The 17781-nt window shown below is 52.1% G+C and overlaps 2 protein-coding genes across 3 annotated transcripts; one reads left to right on the forward strand and one right to left on the reverse strand.

Annotated features, from left to right (window-relative positions):
- Window positions 1–5: 5 nt before the first annotated feature.
- Slc35g6 (solute carrier family 35 member G6) lies at window positions 6–1663 on the reverse strand. Its single transcript, XM_027946790.2, has 2 exons — window positions 1592–1663; window positions 6–1127 (listed from the first exon to the last, which is right to left on the reverse strand). Exons 1-2 carry the CDS (start codon window positions 1592–1594, stop codon window positions 102–104), a joined length of 1029 nt encoding a protein of 342 aa, XP_027802591.2. The 5' UTR covers window positions 1595–1663; the 3' UTR covers window positions 6–101.
- Zbtb4 (zinc finger and BTB domain containing 4) lies at window positions 516–17407 on the forward strand. 2 transcript variants are annotated; one of them, XM_071603092.1, is made up of 4 exons: window positions 516–944; window positions 10639–10709; window positions 11151–12241; window positions 12868–17407. In XM_071603092.1, the coding sequence occupies exons 3-4, from the start codon at window positions 11160–11162 to the stop codon at window positions 14810–14812; spliced, it is 3027 nt and encodes a 1008-aa protein (XP_071459193.1). In that variant the 5' UTR covers window positions 516–944; window positions 10639–10709; window positions 11151–11159; the 3' UTR covers window positions 14813–17407. The 2 variants fall into 2 exon arrangements, with proteins under 2 accessions (XP_071459193.1, XP_027802589.2); XM_027946788.2 differs by lacking the exon at window positions 516–944 and adding an exon at window positions 3033–3169.
- The last annotated feature ends 374 nt before the right edge of the window (window positions 17408–17781 follow it).

Genomic DNA, 17781 nt, shown 5'->3' on the forward strand with positions numbered 1-17781 from the left:
CGGACACAACATCTTCGTTTGTATGTGGTGCTGAGGATCGAACCCAGGCCGCACGCATGCCAGGCGAGCGCGCTACCACTTGAGCCACATCCCCAGCCCCATCAAGTTTGATGGCATTCCTCAACCTGCCCTTCCCTCTTACAGCTGAGATTCTTGGCAATGATGATGGCAATGCTGCCCAACATGACCCCTGCCCCCATGATGTCAGAAGGTGCCACAGTTTCATAGAGGACATAATACTGCAACATCAGGGCCACTACCACCTCAGAGTGCAGGACAGCGCACACCAGGGCAGGGTGGGCCTTGGTGACTGCATAGCTCACACACACAAAGGAGACCAAAGCAAGGATCCCCACTGCTCCCACACAGCTCCAACTCAGAGGGTCATTGGGTAGCACAGGGGTCTGTAGCAGAAAGAGGCCTGGCACAGAGCCCAAAAGCCCCACCAATCCAAATAGGAAGGCCACTGTTGGTAGGCAGGAGGGGAATTGCAGGGAGCGGTAGACCAGAAGCCCCAGTGATAGAGCCAGACCTCCTAGGAAAGCCAGCCCATAGCCTAGGGCAGTGTAGAGGCCTGTGGTCCCCTCCTGCAGTGTCCCTAGTCCAGGTCCCACAATGATGATTAATCCCAGGGTGCTACCCAACAGGCCACACCAGTCGTAGCCACTGAGACCCTGACTCTCAAGGCAGAGGGCGAGGAGAGTGGAGCACACGGTAGAAGAACCTTTACGAACAGTGGCAGCATTGCCAGCAGGCACCACTTGAACCGCAGTGTAGGCACATCCGATGCTGAGGACGTTGAGCAGAGCATGGAGGAAGGCCCGGCCCCGGACATCAGGAGGTCCCAGCAGTGGGTCACCACGCAGCTTAAGTAGCAGGGCAGTGGGGAGGTGGAAGAGGCATCGACCGATGAGCATCTCCAGCGAAGGCCAGCGGGAAGCCTGGTAAGCCATGCGGGAGAAGGGGCCTATGAAGCCAGCAGGCAGGCCCCCACCCAGCAAGGCAACAAGCAGGCCCTTGGTTGCATCCGAGGTCCAGCAGCGCTGGTTCGAGGGGAGGTTGGGCGGAGTGGAGGCCGGCGATGGCTGGGTGATGTCCGGCAGGTTGAAGTAGGGGTGACTGCCAGCCTGTTAGGGAGAAAAGAGCTCGAGCATGAGGGCAATCACAGCCCAAGGTGAATGCCAGGCTGGGGTCTGGGACCCTGCAGAACTCAAAGGACATAAAAGATCCTGAAAAATAGATGTAGTGGTACAATGTGGGCCTTTAGCATCTAAAGCAGGAAGTCGGGAGTGAGTGGTGCAGGAGTATGAGTATCCTGTTTTTCTGGGTAGTTCAGTCTTGAGAGGAGAAAAAGAAGGACCCAGGGATGCTCTGTTGATTTGAGAAAGCGGAGGTAGCTTCTGATGCTGTGTAGATGCTGTGTATCTGTGTGATGTCACAAGCTCCAGGGACATGTGGGTACATCATTATGAGTTTCATTTTTATGTGTCTCTAGGACCACTGGCAAGTTTTAGGGGAGAAGAAGGGAAGTTACCAGCAGCAGAATGTTGTATTCTCTATGCCCCTTATGCCCTCTGGCCCCTATACTCACCATCTTTCCTTGGACTTCCTCCTCTCCTCCTGGCTCAGGGGGCCTGAGCCCTTCAGAGCTCCAGCCATTGTGACCTGGTTGGAGTGGGGGTGGAGTTCTTCTCTGGAACCTTCCTGGAGTGGGGTGGGGCTATCTTCTCATGAATTCCAATTCTGCTTGTTTCATCTTTGTTTCCATGACTCCAAAGTGTGTCTGATTCTCTCTCTCTCTCTCTCTCTCTCTCTCTCTCTCTCTCTCTCTCTCTCTTTGTGTGTGTGTGGTACTAGGGATTGAACTCCAGGACTCTCTACCACTGAGCTACATCCCCAGCCCTTTTTATTTTTTATTTTGAGAAAACATCTTCCTAAGTTGCCAAGGCTGTCCTTGAACTTCCAATCCTCCTGCCTCAATCTCCCAGGTCCCTCAGATTACAGGCATGAGCCCCTGCACCCAGCTTTTCTCTATTTATTGTTGTTGTTCTGGAGATTTAACCCAGGGCACTCTACCACTAAGCTACACTCCCAGATTTTTATTTTTTCTTAAAAATTTGAGTCAGGGTCTCACTAAATTACCTAGGTTAGCTTCAAACTTGTAATTCTTCTGCCCCAGCCTCCCAAGTTGTTGTTATTACAGGCATGTAATTTCTCCTTGAATGGCTCTGTGATACTTCTTTGGCTTTAGATTCATTTGTTTATTTGTCTTGCTTTGTTTCACAAAGATTTTAAGGAGAGGAGCTCAGAGGTCTGACTCCTCTCTCCTGAGTTCTTTCCAGAACCAGGGAGGAGTCTCTGGGATTGTCCCTCTGGAGTTTCAGGAATGTGTTTCTTCTGTGTGTGCTTTTTCTACCTGGTGTTTTGATGGTGCTGTCCAAGGAGGCCCACACCAGGGCCTCTGCATTCATGCACAAAGTATATGGATGTGGATATTTCCACTAGTGGAGACAAAGTACCAAGCTGTGCATTCATCTGCACTGGTGGTCACTGATGTGTGCTTGTTTTGTATGGCTTGGGGTTTTCCTTGTCACGGGCCTGGTGGAGTACCTTGAGCATTTCTGGTGTGTCTAAGGCATGTGGGTCTGCCATGTTGTATATATATGGCCCAGAGAGTGTGTGTACACTATTAGGCGATTAGATTGCACCCCTTAGTGAAGGGCGTGATGGGGAAAAGGCAGAGTGGGGGTGTCCCTTTCCAGGGAGTGGGTGGCTGTGTGTCCCTGCAGGGACACTGCAGCCCGGCCAGCGCCCGGCTGAGTGTTCACCGGTGGCCCGGCGCCGCGCGTTTCCCTGCGCGCGATCGGCCGTCGTACATTGGAGCCTTGTGTCGGTGTCTGCTGCGCAGCGCCGGCCTCCTCTCGGCGGCGGCGGCGCTGGGGGGGGACTGTTTCCGGGGGTGGGGGTGGGGGTAGGACCGGGGCGGGGGGGGAGCCGATGATGTCAGCGGCGGCGGCGGCGGCGGCGGGGCCGGGCCGGGGCCGGGCGCTGGGGGGGCCAGGGCCGGAGCCGGAGCCGGAGCCGGAGCTGGAGGCGGGCGAAACCGGAGCGGCCGGGGGCGGCCACGGTGATGAGCCGGGCCTGGCGGACACGGCGCCATCGCAGTCAGGTGGGCCCCGAGGCGAACCGGGCAGGGCCAGGGCGGACCGGAGCCAACTGCCGGGCCCCCTCCCCGCTGCCCGGCGCCGTGGGGGCCCTAGCCGCGCCCCGAGCCGCTACCGCTCCCCTTTGGAGTTGACCTGGGGGCTCAGGGGTCGGGGACTGAGCCTGGCCCCGCCCCCGGGCGCGCACGGCGCTGGGGGGCGACTAAGGGGGCCCTGGTATGGCGTCCGAGGGAGCGGTGGACTGGGGACGCGATTGCCCCGGGCTGTGGAAGGGGCCGTACTCACTCCCCCTTTGAAGGGTTAATTCTGCAGCCTAAAGTCCCCCTCCCCGCGGGGGGCAGGTTGGGGGTGGGGTGGGGCGGGTGTGAGCCCAGGCAAGCGCTGCAAGCTGCTGGGAGGGTGATGGCGTAGGAACCAGGCAGAGAGGGGGGAGGGGTGGGCCTCTGAGCGCCCCAGAGTTGGGGTGTGCGGGGTGCGCGGGGTGCGCAGTGTGAGCAGGAGCACTGGATCTGCCGCGCCGTCGGGGCAGGGTTGTGGCTGTGAGTCTTGGAGATTGTGTCTCCTGCAGTGTTGTGGGGCAAGGTAAACCGCTCTGGGGCACCACCGTTTGCTCCTCTGGCAGTCAGGGGCCCAGGTTGGGCCCTGCCTGGGCCATAGAGATAGAAGGCCAGGAGGGGTGTCCAGTGCTGTGGGGCAGAATTACTTACAAGATGTGGCCCTATGGCTTTGGGTGACAGATGGGCATTCTAAGCAGGGTACAATATGCTGAGTGCGGAGTTTGTTCGTTGTGAGGTTGTATGTATATTTTCCATTAGCCTGTGTTTTCTTGCACGTATGTCTTGTGCTGCACATATGAACTGTGTATGCTTGCTTGTTCTCTGCATAGCTGGCATGGTGTACTTCTTATGGAAGGCTCCTGAATGCAGGGTGTATGTGCCCATTTGGAAGGGGCAGTTGTGTACCTTTGAGTTAAGGTATCACATCTGGGTGTTGTTTCTGTGGTCCTGCCAAGGTGTGGTCCACTTGTGGTGAGGACAGACTGATGGATGGGTTTGTGTGTTTGTACGGAGTGAGTTGCATGGGGGCCACACATCTAGAACTCAGATCCCATGTATCACAAGGGGATTGATAAACCTCAGGGTGTGTCTCTGGTTCCTGTGGGTCAGCTGGCATTGGTGTGAAAGGTTCTGGGTGGGATGTGCAAGTTGTGTTTATGGCATCATGGGCAGCCAAGCAAAAGGAAGGTTGTGTGTTTGCAACATTCTCTGCGGGATTCTTTTGTGACGTTGTTTGTGGGAGCCTGTCCGAGCTGTTGGGCTGGGAGGCAAGCTGGTCAGAAAACACTTGTGGGGAGGGAGGTGGCGTGACAAGGGCAATGTGGGCCTCAAACCCAAGAGACCAGCCGCAAGCTGTGTGTGAGTGCCTACCTTCTGTATGCTTAAGTGGGGGTGTGGGGCTGCAGAGGAGCTGTTATGGGAAGACAGGGAGATAAATATGGGGCAGAGCAAGGGCAGCAGGCAGGAGGCATGGGTGTTGTCAAGGTGGCACATCTCTTGTAGGGTCTGTGTGCTTGCCGCTCACCCAGCCTGTCAGGGTCACCGAGAGGAGAGTCCTGGCGCCTGCAAGGGAAGTGAGCTTAGACAGTGTGGCTCCTTGGCCATGTTTATGTAAAGACCGGGTGTGACTTTTGTCACTAAAATGGAAAAAAGAAACATGAAGTTTTCAGTCTCCTCCTCCTACTTTGCCCTCTCCCTCTCTCTGCCCCCCTTGCGGGTATCTGTGACGCACACTGGGCCCCACTCTTGTGACTGGAGGAAGGTGGAAGGGCCTTGAACGGAATTTGCTCACTAGGCAGATTCCTTAGAACAGGTTTTCCTCACCTTTGGGGCCTGGGCCTTCTGTAGGGGCATGTGTATGCACATGGATGCATGCTCCAGTTGTGCATGACACTGTGTACTTCTCTTGGCCTGCGGGAGGGCATATATACGTGGAGGAAGGAGAGCATTGTGGCTGGATCCTTCAGTCTGGGGATGGGGAGGGGGCTGGCTGCTGTGTGAAGCCTGTGGGACAGGTGCAAAACAGAAGCCCTGCACTGGAACTAAAGAGTTCTGTGGCTCTGTGACTTACTGGCACTTTGCCTAAGTGAGCCTCAGTTCCACATCTGTAAAACCGCCCTAATTATGTGTTCTACCTACCACTGACCTGGGAAACAGACCTGGACTGTTAGCTTCAGTTTGGGGGCTGTGCCTGTGCCAGGTCCTGTCGGCCCTCTGTCAGCACTGAGAATCCCCTTCCGGTTTCACTAATAGCAATGGCTGTAAACACTTGGTCAACACTAACTGAGTATTGGACACCATTCTTAGTGCCTTTTCTTACTGTTGCTCATTTAGTCCTCACAGTAGGTACTCTGATTACCTCCTTTTTTCAGGTAAGGCAATTGAGGCCCAGAGAAGTTCGTAATTTGTCCAAAGTCACTTAGCTAGTAAAAGTTAAAACTATATTTGAACCCAAGCAGTCAAGTTCCAGATCCTGTGTTCTTAATTGCTGTGCTCTGATGCCTTCCTGGAGTATTCAGTGGACCTCTCTGCACGCACACACGCACGCACACACATACACTTCTCCTCAGTTTCTGCAGAACTCAGCATCTCACCAGGAAAGCAGTATGCTTAGGTAGCACTCTCAGGAATCCCAGCCCAGCGCTTGAGACCCTAAAGATCTGCTACTTTATAACATGGGTGCTGGCCAGAGGGGCACAAAATGTTGGTAAGTCAGAGGAAAGAAAGGTTGTCCTTGTCCTGTGGGTCATAGAGGGCCAAAAAAAAGATAGTACATTTGATCTTAACATTTTGGAGGAATGTTGAGAAGAAATTACTGAGAGGGCATTGCTGGCAGGAGACTCAGCAGAGGCAAAGGCACCGAGGTGGAATATGTGGAGGTTGGAGAGCATACTGGGTGTTTAAAGAGAGAATAACACAGGCAAGATTAAGGGGAGCTTGGAGCTGGACCAGAGCCCTTGAGTACTTGGTGGAGGAGTTTGAACTTCATTCTTAAGTCAGTGGGGACTATAGACAGTTTTTGAACCTAGCTGTGTTAGTACCTGAACTGCCAGTAGGAACACTGCCTCCCATGGGAGGAAAGCTGGATGGGAAAGGTGAACCTAAAGAGGGAAAGCTGGGAGGCCTTGGCCTTGGACCATGTAAGTGTTAACAAGGACCTGTTTGGAGGCCAAAGGCGGGTTGAGAGAAAACTTGCAAAGCCATTCCCAAGCTCAGCTGCAGTTTCAGCCAGACTTGGTGACTGCTGGATTTGGGAGCGAGGGAAAGGGTGGAGTCAGACACGACACATTTAGCACTTAGCACGTGAGACCTTGTGTGGTGATTTATGTAACCAGCTGGCCTGCCGTAGGCCCCTTCAGGACAGGATCCAGCAGAATGACAGATGCAAAGATTTAACATCTGGGGTCTGCCCAGCCTGAATTCAAATCTTGACTCTGCTATTTTCAAGCTGTGTGACCTTGATCAAGGTATATCCCTCTCTGGTTCCTCTTCTATAAAATTGGGAGAATATAAATACCTATTTTGGGTGACTATTTCAAGGATATGATTAAAGGAGGCAATGCATGTAAAGCCCCTGGAAGCTTATCAGGCAAATTGTGCATGTATTAGTAATGGTCAAGTTATAATCATCATTCCCAGCTCCTACCTGACTCAGTTTGGTACTGACGGTGGCTTCTTCCTGAGGATAGACAGACTTGAAGCAGACTTTGAGGGCAAGTTCATTTATGAGAATTGTATGTGTGTGTGTGTGTGTGTGTTACTGGGGATTGAACTCAGGGCCCCATACATGGTAGACAAACACTCTACCTCTGAATGGCACACCCAGCTCTTAAAATTTTTTTAACCCCTTACATTGTGTGCTAGACACTGTGCTTAGGCCTGGAGATATTACAGTGAACAAAGCAGACAAAAATTCCTACTGTTGCCAGCCTTGAAGTCTATATTCTAGAGATAAATGAGCAATGTGTTTTACTAAGTTCCAAGAAGAAAAATAAAGGAGTTTAGGAAGATATTAAGTTTGGGGGGTGGGCCAGGGAAGGCCCCTGGGTAAGGGGACTTTTTGAATCAAAACTGAAGTATGAGGTTATCTGGAGAAAAGAACATTCCATGCAGAGGGAACAAGAGGTGGAGCATATCCCTGTCACAGTGGCACCTCCGGGGTCACACAAGCAGTCAAGAGTAGAGAAATGGTAAGAATAAGAAACTTAAAACCCGAGAGTCACCATCTTACCTTGAAGCCCAATTTCTGCCTCTTTTTTTTTTTTCACCATCCCCCCCCCCACCACCACCACCATCTTCCAGGACTGAGTTTCAAGACAAGGCACAGACTACTTTGGTATACACAGGAAATTGATTCCAGGGCTCATCACAGATACGACATCCTTGGATGCTCAAGTCCCTTCATAAAATGGCATAATATTTGTATCTAACCTATGTATATTTTAAATCATCTCTACATATAATATATAACACCATGTAAATGCTATGTAAGTAGTCACTATACTGTACTTAGGGAACAATGATAAGAAAAATAAAGTCTGTACACATGTAGTTTTTTTTTTCCTGAATATTTTCAATCCTCTGTTGGTTGAATCTGCCACTTACTAATTCATTTAATCTTTTCAACAGCCCCACAAGTGGGAGCTATTAATCATCTTTGCCTTATAGTTAAGGAAACTTAGAAACAGAGAGTTGAATGACTTATGCAGGATCACATAGCTAGTGTCTTCTCCACCCACCCCCTCCCCAACCCATAAAGCCTTGCAGGACAGTGGCCAGCAGTGAGGCAGTTGAACTCAGGAAAGCTGAATCCAAACCCCAGCTTGGATTCAGCTTTCCTGAGTTAGCTTGTTAGCAACAAGACCAGGAGCAGAGGGGCTGAGGCTAGAAAACATTCTTAGCATGCACAAGGCCCTGGTTCAATCCCTAGCACTGCCAAAAACCAGGGGCAAATCACTGCATCACTATATTTCCTGGACCTGAAATGAGTTTAGAGTGTTGAAATTCTCTACACTATGGTCATTTTGGATATTGATATGATGCAGATAAAATCTTTGGCACTATATTTTGCACATAAGTATTTATAAATGGCAGCTACAAAGACCATAATGACTGCAATTCTAGATGATCTCTAAGGGCCAGTCCAGCTTTGAGTCTCTGTGGTTTTAAGAAGCCCTAACAGGCCTTGTCCAAGTGTCAAGGCAGTCAGCATACAGCTGCTTGTCTGCAGGCACCAAGCCTCCCATGGATGGTTGTGCAGGTGAGCAGGGCTGGCCATGGGTGAATGGGGACTGGAATTAAACTCTGACTTCTGCTCACCTGGAAGAAGGGGACACAAACGCTCCAGGTGGACTAGTGGCATCCCAGTAGGAGCTGTAAACATGTCCTTCATCATGGTGTAGAGAAGTCATCAGGAACACTGACTTTGAAGCCAAGTTTCCTGGGATCAGTTCCCAGCCCAACTACTGGTCATATATCTACTTGGGCAAATTACACAGTACATCTGAGCCTCTGTTGCCTTAAAATGAATAAGCTTCTGCCACTTTTCTGGGTAGCAATGAGAAGCAAATGAAATAATGCAATAAAGTGCTGACTCTTGGGGTCCCAGTGGGCTGGGGGCTATCATGGAAGTTGGAAGTCTAATCACAGCCCATGGATTCCCTAGGATTCCCAACCTATTCACAGCATAAACAGAATTCCTGGTCTGTGCCTGGCAGTCAGGGTTGTCAAATTTTTTGAATAGGGGCTAGGGTTATAACTCAGTGGTAGAGCGCTGCCTAGCATGTGTGAGGCTATTCCAAAAGGAATAGCAAGCAACCCAAATGCACTGCATAAAAATAAAGAAATAAAGGTTAAAAATTAAAAAAAAAAAACCAACTTTTGAATATCATCTCTGTTTACCCACTTTCCTTCTTGTTCAGGAGAAGAATCAGAGCTGGCTTTTGCAGGAAAATTTAAGATACTGTGGGGAGAAGGCCTTTAAGTCCAGATGGCATGGGTAGTAAATGGGAAAAGAACATTTTGTGGGGGTTGGGGATTGCATGAGGAACTTCTGATGCAGGCCACACATGAGTATATGTGTGATGTGGACAGGGCACTCAGAAGGATGCCACCCTACCCCACTATCCAAGAGGCCAGAGTTCTCAGGCTGCCTGGAGGGCAGATAAGAGATACCTTTCAGGTCAACAGGTCTAAATCTATGGACAGGTCCCACTTGTTATTCCCAGCTCTGTATGACTTTGGATAAGGCACTGAAACTCAGATATTCAAGTAAAAGATGAGAATTCAAGGCCCTAAACTACCCACGGGGGTGGGGAAGTAGCTATCTGAGCTAGCAACTACCAAACTTGCTTTTGGGTTCCTGCTATTCTTTTTGGTGGAGGCTTCTGGCAAGAGATGAGGTAGAGGGGTCTTATTTCCCCTGCTTTTTAAGCCCAAATCCCTAGGCCACCAGGTCTCATAAGAAGTGGGACCCAAGGCTCCCCACTCTTGGTCTGGTGGCCTTTGCAGTGCCGTTTAGAGACTGGAACAAGCAGGCACTTGTCAGTGGTCTTTAGAGGTCACCTGGTACCCTAGCCAGAAACCCCTTCTAAGATTTATAGGGCTGGAAGCATGTGAGGAGACCATCTCCTAATTTGAATACCTAGTAGCTTGGTCTAATAAGAAAGCTTACATAGACTAGGCCTGATGGTGTGGTGCAAACCTGTAATCCCAGCAACTCGGAAGACTGAGGCAGGAGGATCACAGGCTCAAGACCAGTCTCAGAGCTGGGTGTGGTGGCACACACCTGTAATCCCAGTGGATCAGGAGGCTGAGACAGGAGGATCATGAGTTTAAAGCCAGCCTCAGCAACTTAGTGAGACTCTGTCTCAAAATAATATATAAAATGGGCTGGAAATATGGCTCAGTGGTTTAAACTACCCCTGCTTAAATCCCTGGTACCCCCCCCAAAAAAAAATTACACAAATATATTTTAATATGTAAATGTACCAATTGTGATAAAAGACAACATTCAAATCTTTGATTTCCTTTGAGCCCCAAGGTTGGACCAAAGGGACTTGAAAGTGATCTGACAGGCTTTCCTGAACCTATGGGGTTGGACTGTGCTGCTGTATTGTATAGAGGTGAACTGGGAATATGTGAATTATCTTGTTTCTGTACTTCCATGGGCCCAGCAGAAAAAGCCTCTCCCATAATCTTTGTGACCTTGTAGGGCTGACTGGATGAGGCTAAACAAATAACCTGACAGAGGTTCCCGGGAGGAATCAGGGTCTGCAGAGCAGTGCAAATATCCTCTCTGACCCTGACCACTGTACCAATGCCCACTCCCTACAGTCCTTCATTCCAGTTCTTGTCCTGAGGACCCTTTCCTGCCTCCTCCTCTCAGTTCTCCTGACATGGTTTCTGTTTCTCCACAGAAGGAAGAGGCTGGGCAGAAGGGACTCACTGAGCCACCCCCCAGTCCGCTCCATGCTGGCTGTGCTCTCAGGTGAGAGGGTACCAAGAGGACTATATCTAGGAAATATTAAACCTAGGGTAGCATGCCTGCAAGGGCACCCATTTTGTCCAGGCTGGAGAGTTCTGGGAAATGATTGGCAGTAGTTATGGGAGTTTCCTTATCCTTCCAATGAGAGAGGTTTCCATTGCTTACCTGCTAGTCTGTGACTTTGGAAGTCATAGACTTCTTGACCTTTAGGATGACCTATGGTATCTCTGGCCTCTCTTTTAGCCCTAGATATTAGAAATGCTGGTCTTGAACATTGGTTAGACTTGGGTGGCTGAGTGTTAACTTCTGTGACCTGAAGTTACTCAATCTTCTACTAATTTTTGACCAGCCTGACCCCTTCTCAGTTCACTTCCCTGGTCTTAGAGGCCTCTGCCCTCTGCACAGCCTCTGAGACTCTCCCTGGCCTCTTTTCCCCATGTCTAGGCTGGCGCCATGCCCCCACCTGCAGAGGTGACGGACCCATCCCATGCCCCCGCCGTCTTGCGCCAGCTAAATGAGCAGCGGCTCCGTGGCCTCTTCTGTGACGTCACCCTCATAGCCGGAGACACCAAGTTCCCCGCTCACCGCAGCGTCCTGGCTGCCTCTAGTCCCTTCTTCAGAGAGGCCCTGCTAGCTTCAGCCCCACTGCCCCTCCCACCAGTTACTGGGGGCTCAGCTCCCAATCCTGCAACCACCACAGCTGCCTCTTCTTCCTCTTCCTCCTCCTCTTCTTCCTCTTCCTCCTCTTCTTCTTCTTCTTCCTCTTCCCCCTCTTCTCCCCCTCCAGCCTCTCCCTCTGCTTTATCCCCACCCCGGGTCCTTGAGCTTCCAGGGGTCCCAGCAGCTGCCTTCTCTGATGTCCTCAACTTCATCTATAGTGCCCGGCTTGCACTCCCTGGTGGTGGAGGGGACGGGGCAGCTGTGGCAGAGATTGGAGCTCTGGGGCGGCGTCTGGGCATCTCCCGCCTGCAGGGCCTTGGGGAGGGAGGCGATGCATGGGTACCCCCCACCCCAGCCCCCATGGCCACCTCACAGTCTGAAGAGGACAGTTTCGGGTCTGGGCCTAGGCCAGATGGAGAATGGGAGGGTGACAGGGCTGATGCCCAGGCCCCTGACTCACAGCCCCCGCTGCCACGTCGGCCCCTCCCTTGCCCACGATGTGGGAAAAGCTTCATCCATCCCAAGCGGCTACAGACCCATGAGGCCCAGTGTCGACGAGGGGCCAGCACTCGGGAGTCTGCAGGGCTGGGAGCTGGGGGCTCTGGCCCTGGTGGTCCTGCAGGAGTGGATGCCTCAGCCCTACCCCCACCAGTGGGCTTCCGAGGTGGCCCTGAGCACGTGGTGAAGGTGGTGGGTGGCCATGTGCTGTACGTGTGCGCAGCCTGTGAGCGTTCCTACGTGACCCTGTCCAGCCTGAAGCGGCACAGCAATGTGCATTCGTGGCGGAGGAAGTACCCCTGCCGCTACTGTGAGAAGGTGTTTGCCCTGGCTGAGTACCGCACCAAACACGAGGTGTGGCATACTGGGGAGCGCAGGTGAGTGGTCTGGGTCCAGGAGTGGAGGGTTGGGAAGGAGGGTCCAGGGTCAGCACTCAGAGGCCTTGGACAAGGGAGGGAAGGTGTAGACGGTGGGGTCTAGAAAGTCATCCTGAATCTGGTCTACTTATGCCCTGGCCTCTGTTCACCGGCACTCACTCACTGCCCACACCCACCCCCAGCCTCTTCCTTAACAGCATCTTGCCTGCCTGTGTCCTGGGTTAGCACTGTGGGGAAGGCCAGGAAGTAAAGAATGAATTGCCCTTACAGAGGGGACACACAAAGGCGTGTTCACCAGTACTTATAATACTCAGAACAATGCCGGGTAGTTCCATAGCATGTCCTTGTTCTTAAGTCATTTCCTAATTCTGTTATTTGTGCTTCAGAAGGCTTTGTGAGTTAGGATGTGTGATTATTCCCAGTTCACAGATTGAACAGTTGAGGCTAGGAGTGGTGCCCCTCAGGAGACTGGCAGGGTGAAGCAAAGCAGCATCAAGGGAGGGTGAAAATATGGCTGGGGGAGTTATAGGTTTGAGGGCTGCAGAGGACATGGAAACTGCCCTGGCTTCAGGGCCCCTGACTCAAGTGGCTCTGTTCCTGCCCTGTTCCCTGCTGTCCTGGCCCAGGTACCAGTGCATCTTCTGCTGGGAGACCTTTGTCACCTATTATAACCTGAAGACCCACCAGCGAGCCTTCCATGGCATTAGCCCGGGCCTCCTAGCCAGTGAGAAGACACCCAATGGAGGCTACAAGCCCAAGCTCAATACCCTGAAGCTGTACCGCCTGCTCCCCATGCGGGCAGCCAAGCGGCCCTACAAGACCTACAGCCAGGGAGCCCCTGAGGCCCCCCTTTCTCCAAGCCTCCACACACCGGCCCCTGTGGCAATGCCAGCTAGCCCCCCACCCGGACCCCCACCTGCCCCAGAGCCTGGCCCACCACCCTCTGTCATCACCTTTGCTCACCCAGCTCCTTCTGTCATTGTCCATGGGAGCAGCAGCAGTGGTGGTGCAGGGAGTGGGTCAGCCACCACAGGAGGGTCCCAGGCTGCCTCAGTAATCACTTACACTGCTCCCCCAAGGCCCCCTAAGAAACGAGAGTACCCACCTCCTCCCCCTGAGCCTGCAGTAACACCCACCAGCCCGGCCACCACCTTGGTCAGCCCAGCCACAGCTGCAGGGCCAGCTACAGCTGCAGAGGAGGCCAAGAGCCGGAATCCACGGGCTGGGAGGACTCTGACTTATACAGCCAAGCCAGTGGGTGGGGTTGCTGGGGGTGGGGGTCCCCCCACAGGGCCTGGCCGGGGCCCCTCTCAGCTACAGGCTCCACCTCCACTGTGTCAGATCACTGTGCGAATTGGGGAAGAGGCCATTGTCAAGCGCCGCATCTCAGAAACTGACCTTCGTCCTGGAGAGCTGAGTGGAGAGGAGATGGAGGAGAGCGAGGAGGAGGATGAAGAGGACGAGGAGGACGAGGACGAGGAGGATGATGAGGAATCAAAGGCTGGTGGGGAGGACCAGCTCTGGAGGCCCTACTATTCATACAAGCCTAAGCGCAAGGCCGGAGCTGCCAATGGTGGCGGTGGTGGAGGTAGTGGGATAACCAGAGGACGACGGCCACCACGCTGGAGGCAAAAGCTAGAACGGAGGGGCTGGGAGGAGAGCCCCACTGTGGAAAGCCCTGTAGGGCGTGTCCGTGGTGAGCGGAGGCACCGCTGTGGGGACTGTGCCCAGTCCTTTGCCACCCTGAGGAAGCTGCGAAAGCACCAGGAGGCCCACAGTGGGGGCTCCCACAGCTCTCGGGCTGGACGGAGGCCTTCCACCCGCTTCACCTGTCCCCACTGCTCAAAGGTGTGCAAAACGGCAGCTGCCCTGAGCCGCCATGGACAGAGGCATGCTGCTGAGCGGCCCGGAGGCACCCCCACACCTGTCATTGCCTATTCTAAGGGCAGCACTGGCACCAGGCCTGGGGATGTCAAGGAAGAGGCCCCCCAGGAGATGCAAGTGTCCTCATCAAGTGGGGAGGCAGGTGGTGGGAATGCTGCTGCTGAGGAAGCTTCTGAGATGGCCTCACTCCAGGACCCTGTCATCTCAGGGGGTGAGGAGCCCCCGGTAGCAGGAGGGGGCAGCTATGCATATCCCCCTGTGCAGGAATTTCCACTGGCTCTGATAGGGAGTGGCCGGGAACCAAGTGGAGGCAGAGGAAAACCTGGGAGTGAGGGGCTAGTGGGTGTTTCGGAAGGGGACCGGATAGAGGGGATGGGGGCTGCCAAAGTCACCTTCTACCCTGAGCCCTATCCACTTGTCTATGGCCCCCAGCTCCTTGCTGCCTACCCTTACAACTTCAGCAACTTGGCTGCTCTCCCAGTTGCTCTCAACATGGTCCTACCTGATGAAAAGGGTGGGGGAGCCCTTCCTTTCCTACCAGGGGTCTTTAGCTACGCAGTGAATCCTCAAGCAGCACCCCCTACTCCCCCAACTCCGCCTCCCCCAACTCTTCCTCCATCAGTTCCCCCTAAGGGAGAAGGGGAAAGGGCAGGGGTTGAGAGAAACCAGAAGGGAGATGTGGGGTGAGCTCTAGGGCCAGACCCCCCTTTCACCAGATGCCACCCTCCCTGAACCCCCTACCACTACCAGCTCCCTGGCTTCCTTGCCCTAGGGGTCCCGCCACACTCTTGTGCAGGGACTTGGGGGCCCCTGGAGCTCAGGAGTCAGGCTGCTTTGTGTGAGATTGTAGTTTTCCCATCTCCTGGGAAGGGATCTTTGGTGGTTCCCCTCTCAATCTTCCTCCAGGGAATGGCCCCATGAGGGGCAGGGCCAGCTCCCATCCTTTCTCCAGCCCTTGGGGCAACTGAGCAATATACTTATTTGAATTTCTACTCATGGCCCCCACCAGCTCTGAATGTCTAACCTGTTCCCCTAATTCGTAAACCTAGGGGGAAACCATCTCTCTCACTTAATGATCCCCACCTCATTCTGAAGCTTTCTCTAAGTCCTTCCCCAGATGCTTCCTAGAACATTCCATTCTTTGTGGCCCAGGGCCTGGACCAGACCATTGTGATACCTGACTCACCTGCCTGGGAGCATGGCTTTGGATTCCGTTCTTCCCAAGGGTGGGTCTCTCTATCCCTATTTCCTTCACATTGAGATGCCATGCCTTCCTTGGCTTCCATGCCTTTGGATCTTCCATGCTCCTTCCCATACTCCTTCCCATACTCCTAGGCTTTGGAGGTGGCCTCGCCCAATCCAGGTCAAGGAGGTAGTGACAGGACAGCTTAACCCTCTGTTCCATGGCTGAGTACTCTTCCAACCCAGGCCAGGGAAATCTTGGCCCTACCTTGACCCTCAAATCCAGTGAGCTCCAGATTCTTCCAAGGCAAAAGAGGTGAATCGATCACACCTCTTCATGTCTTTTCATATGGCCTCTTCTGGGCTAAATCAGATTTGGGGGTCAGGAGGAGAGAGCTCCATATGGAATGGAGAAAGGAATCTACTTTCTCCCAGTTTTTCCCCTTTCCTGATGGTTTCTCCCAGACTAGACCAAATAGCCAGAAAAACGATGGGGGTTGGATGGGTGGGTAAGCCCAAGATTTGCACATGACCTTCCATCCTTACCTTTCCCCCCATCTTCCCTAGTGTTGCTCTCACCAATCACTCCAGATGGTTTTGGGGGAACCATCCTACTTTCCTGGTGGGCTTTGGGGTATCCCCACCAACTTTCCCTACAAAAGAGCACCTTACACCCCATCTTTGACTCAGTTCCCCACACCCAAAGATCCCAGCCTAGGGATGGGGTACAGGGACCTTAAATAGTCCCTAATCCCTAATTTGCACTAGTTAACCCTGGTCAGGGGTCACTATATTTCCTTCCAGTGGGGGAGAAGACTGAAATGTTTGTTTCTAAAGCTCTTTGAAAACAGGGCCTCCCTGCTCTGCGATTGGAAGAACATTTCTCTCTCCCCCCACCTTCCCCCTCCCCCAGAAAAAAACAGCTCACAAGGGGAGAACCAGTATGGGGAAGCAGATTTGACAAATGGGAATTAGAGGAGTGTAGTTTAAAAATGGGGAAAAGTTGCTATCAAGAAAGCAGCTTTTCTCTCAGCTACTGTTTTTTGGGGCCAAGATGGCTGCCCTCTCAGCAACTGCCTAGAGGGCAAGATCATGGCTTTTAGAGGGAGGTGAATCTGGAGAGCGCCAGGATCATCCTCCTGCCCCCTTTCCCTCCCAGCCTATAGGAAGGGGGAGGTGTTGGACAGGCTCCCTGAATGTTAACCGGTGAGGAGTCACTCCTTCTTTCCTCCTCTGTCTCTTTGCACTTTTCTTGGTCTTGGCCACAGTCTGAGTGAAGAATTTCCTACTGAATGTACCAAGTTCCAATTTTTAACGGGGAAAACATTTGAAACAGGGAAAAATGCAAAAAAAAAAAAAAAAAAAAAAAATCACTAAAAATTCCCACAAATCTTTTCTGGCACTTTAGAAAAACTGCAAAAAATACATAATAAAGAATACATATATATATCTACACACAAATTATATATATCTATATATATACAGCGGAACCACAAGAGAGACTGAGGAAGGCCTGGAGGCAGGGGACAGATGTGATGACAGTCCCCCTGTACCCTTCACCCACACTCCTCTGAGGCAAACAGGCACAGGAGAATGGAAGGGGTTGAGGATGGACCTGGGAATTTGAATTTCAGAATAGGTCAAAATTCCAAAACCCATGGATATTGGAAGAATTGAGATTGTAAACGTTTTTTTCTTTTTTTGAAATGTGTAAGGAAAATAGCTTACAGAATTTGGTGGTTCTGGGCAATGAATGAGATTGTGGCAGAGTGGAGATTAAAATATATGTATTTGAGTGGGAGAATTTGAATATTGAGTTTCAGATGTTGGAAATTAGGGATTTTGCAATTTTGTCATTTGAAAATGATCGAGTTTTGTCAGTTTTTGCCCTCTTTCCCCATGTTCCCTGGGAAAAAGGTGATGATAAAATGGGAAGGCCACCGGTTCTGTGCCATAGCACGCAAGATTTAAAATTCTACAGACTTTAGCTCTATATGTAGTGAGGACCCAGATTTAGAGAAACTGACCAATATTTATCTCCGCATTTGTGTGTGTGTCCAACTCTCTTGGCCAATAAACCAACAAGACAAATGAACTGTGCTCCATAGTGGGATGCCAGGTGCAGTTATTTGTGTGGCTGTTGGGCTTGGGGGAAAGGGACATATTTTCCTTGTCCCACAGGGATCCTTACATTAGAAGTTGTAGCCCTATTCTCTCTCTTACGACAACAGCTTTCAGCAATTGAGTAGGTAGGTGTGAGGCTTGTTGACTCTAGGTGCTTCTTTGTAATTGCTGTAGCCACTAGGATCCAGCTGACTTTGGTCTGACCTCCAAGCAGAAACATTAACTCAGTCCATTTCATACAGCCTTCTGTGCATAACTGCTGGATGGAAGATCTCTGTATCCTTGAATGGCCTTGCTTCAAACCAGATTCAACCCTTTTTTCCAGTTTGAAAGTAAACTGAGGCAAAAAA

Source organism: Marmota flaviventris, chromosome 17 (assembly GCF_047511675.1).
Source record: "Marmota flaviventris isolate mMarFla1 chromosome 17, mMarFla1.hap1, whole genome shotgun sequence".
NCBI lineage: Eukaryota > Metazoa > Chordata > Mammalia > Rodentia > Sciuridae > Marmota > Marmota flaviventris.

Excerpts from the sequence above, each read along its gene's own strand:
- Zbtb4 (XM_071603092.1), top strand. The coding sequence starts at position 11,160 with ATGCCCCCACCTGCAGAGGTGACGGACCCATCCCATGCCCCCGCCGTC. Across the intron at positions 12,242-12,867 it reads TGGCATACTGGGGAGCGCAG|GTACCAGTGCATCTTCTGCT; the intron begins GTGAGTGGTCTG and ends GTCCTGGCCCAG.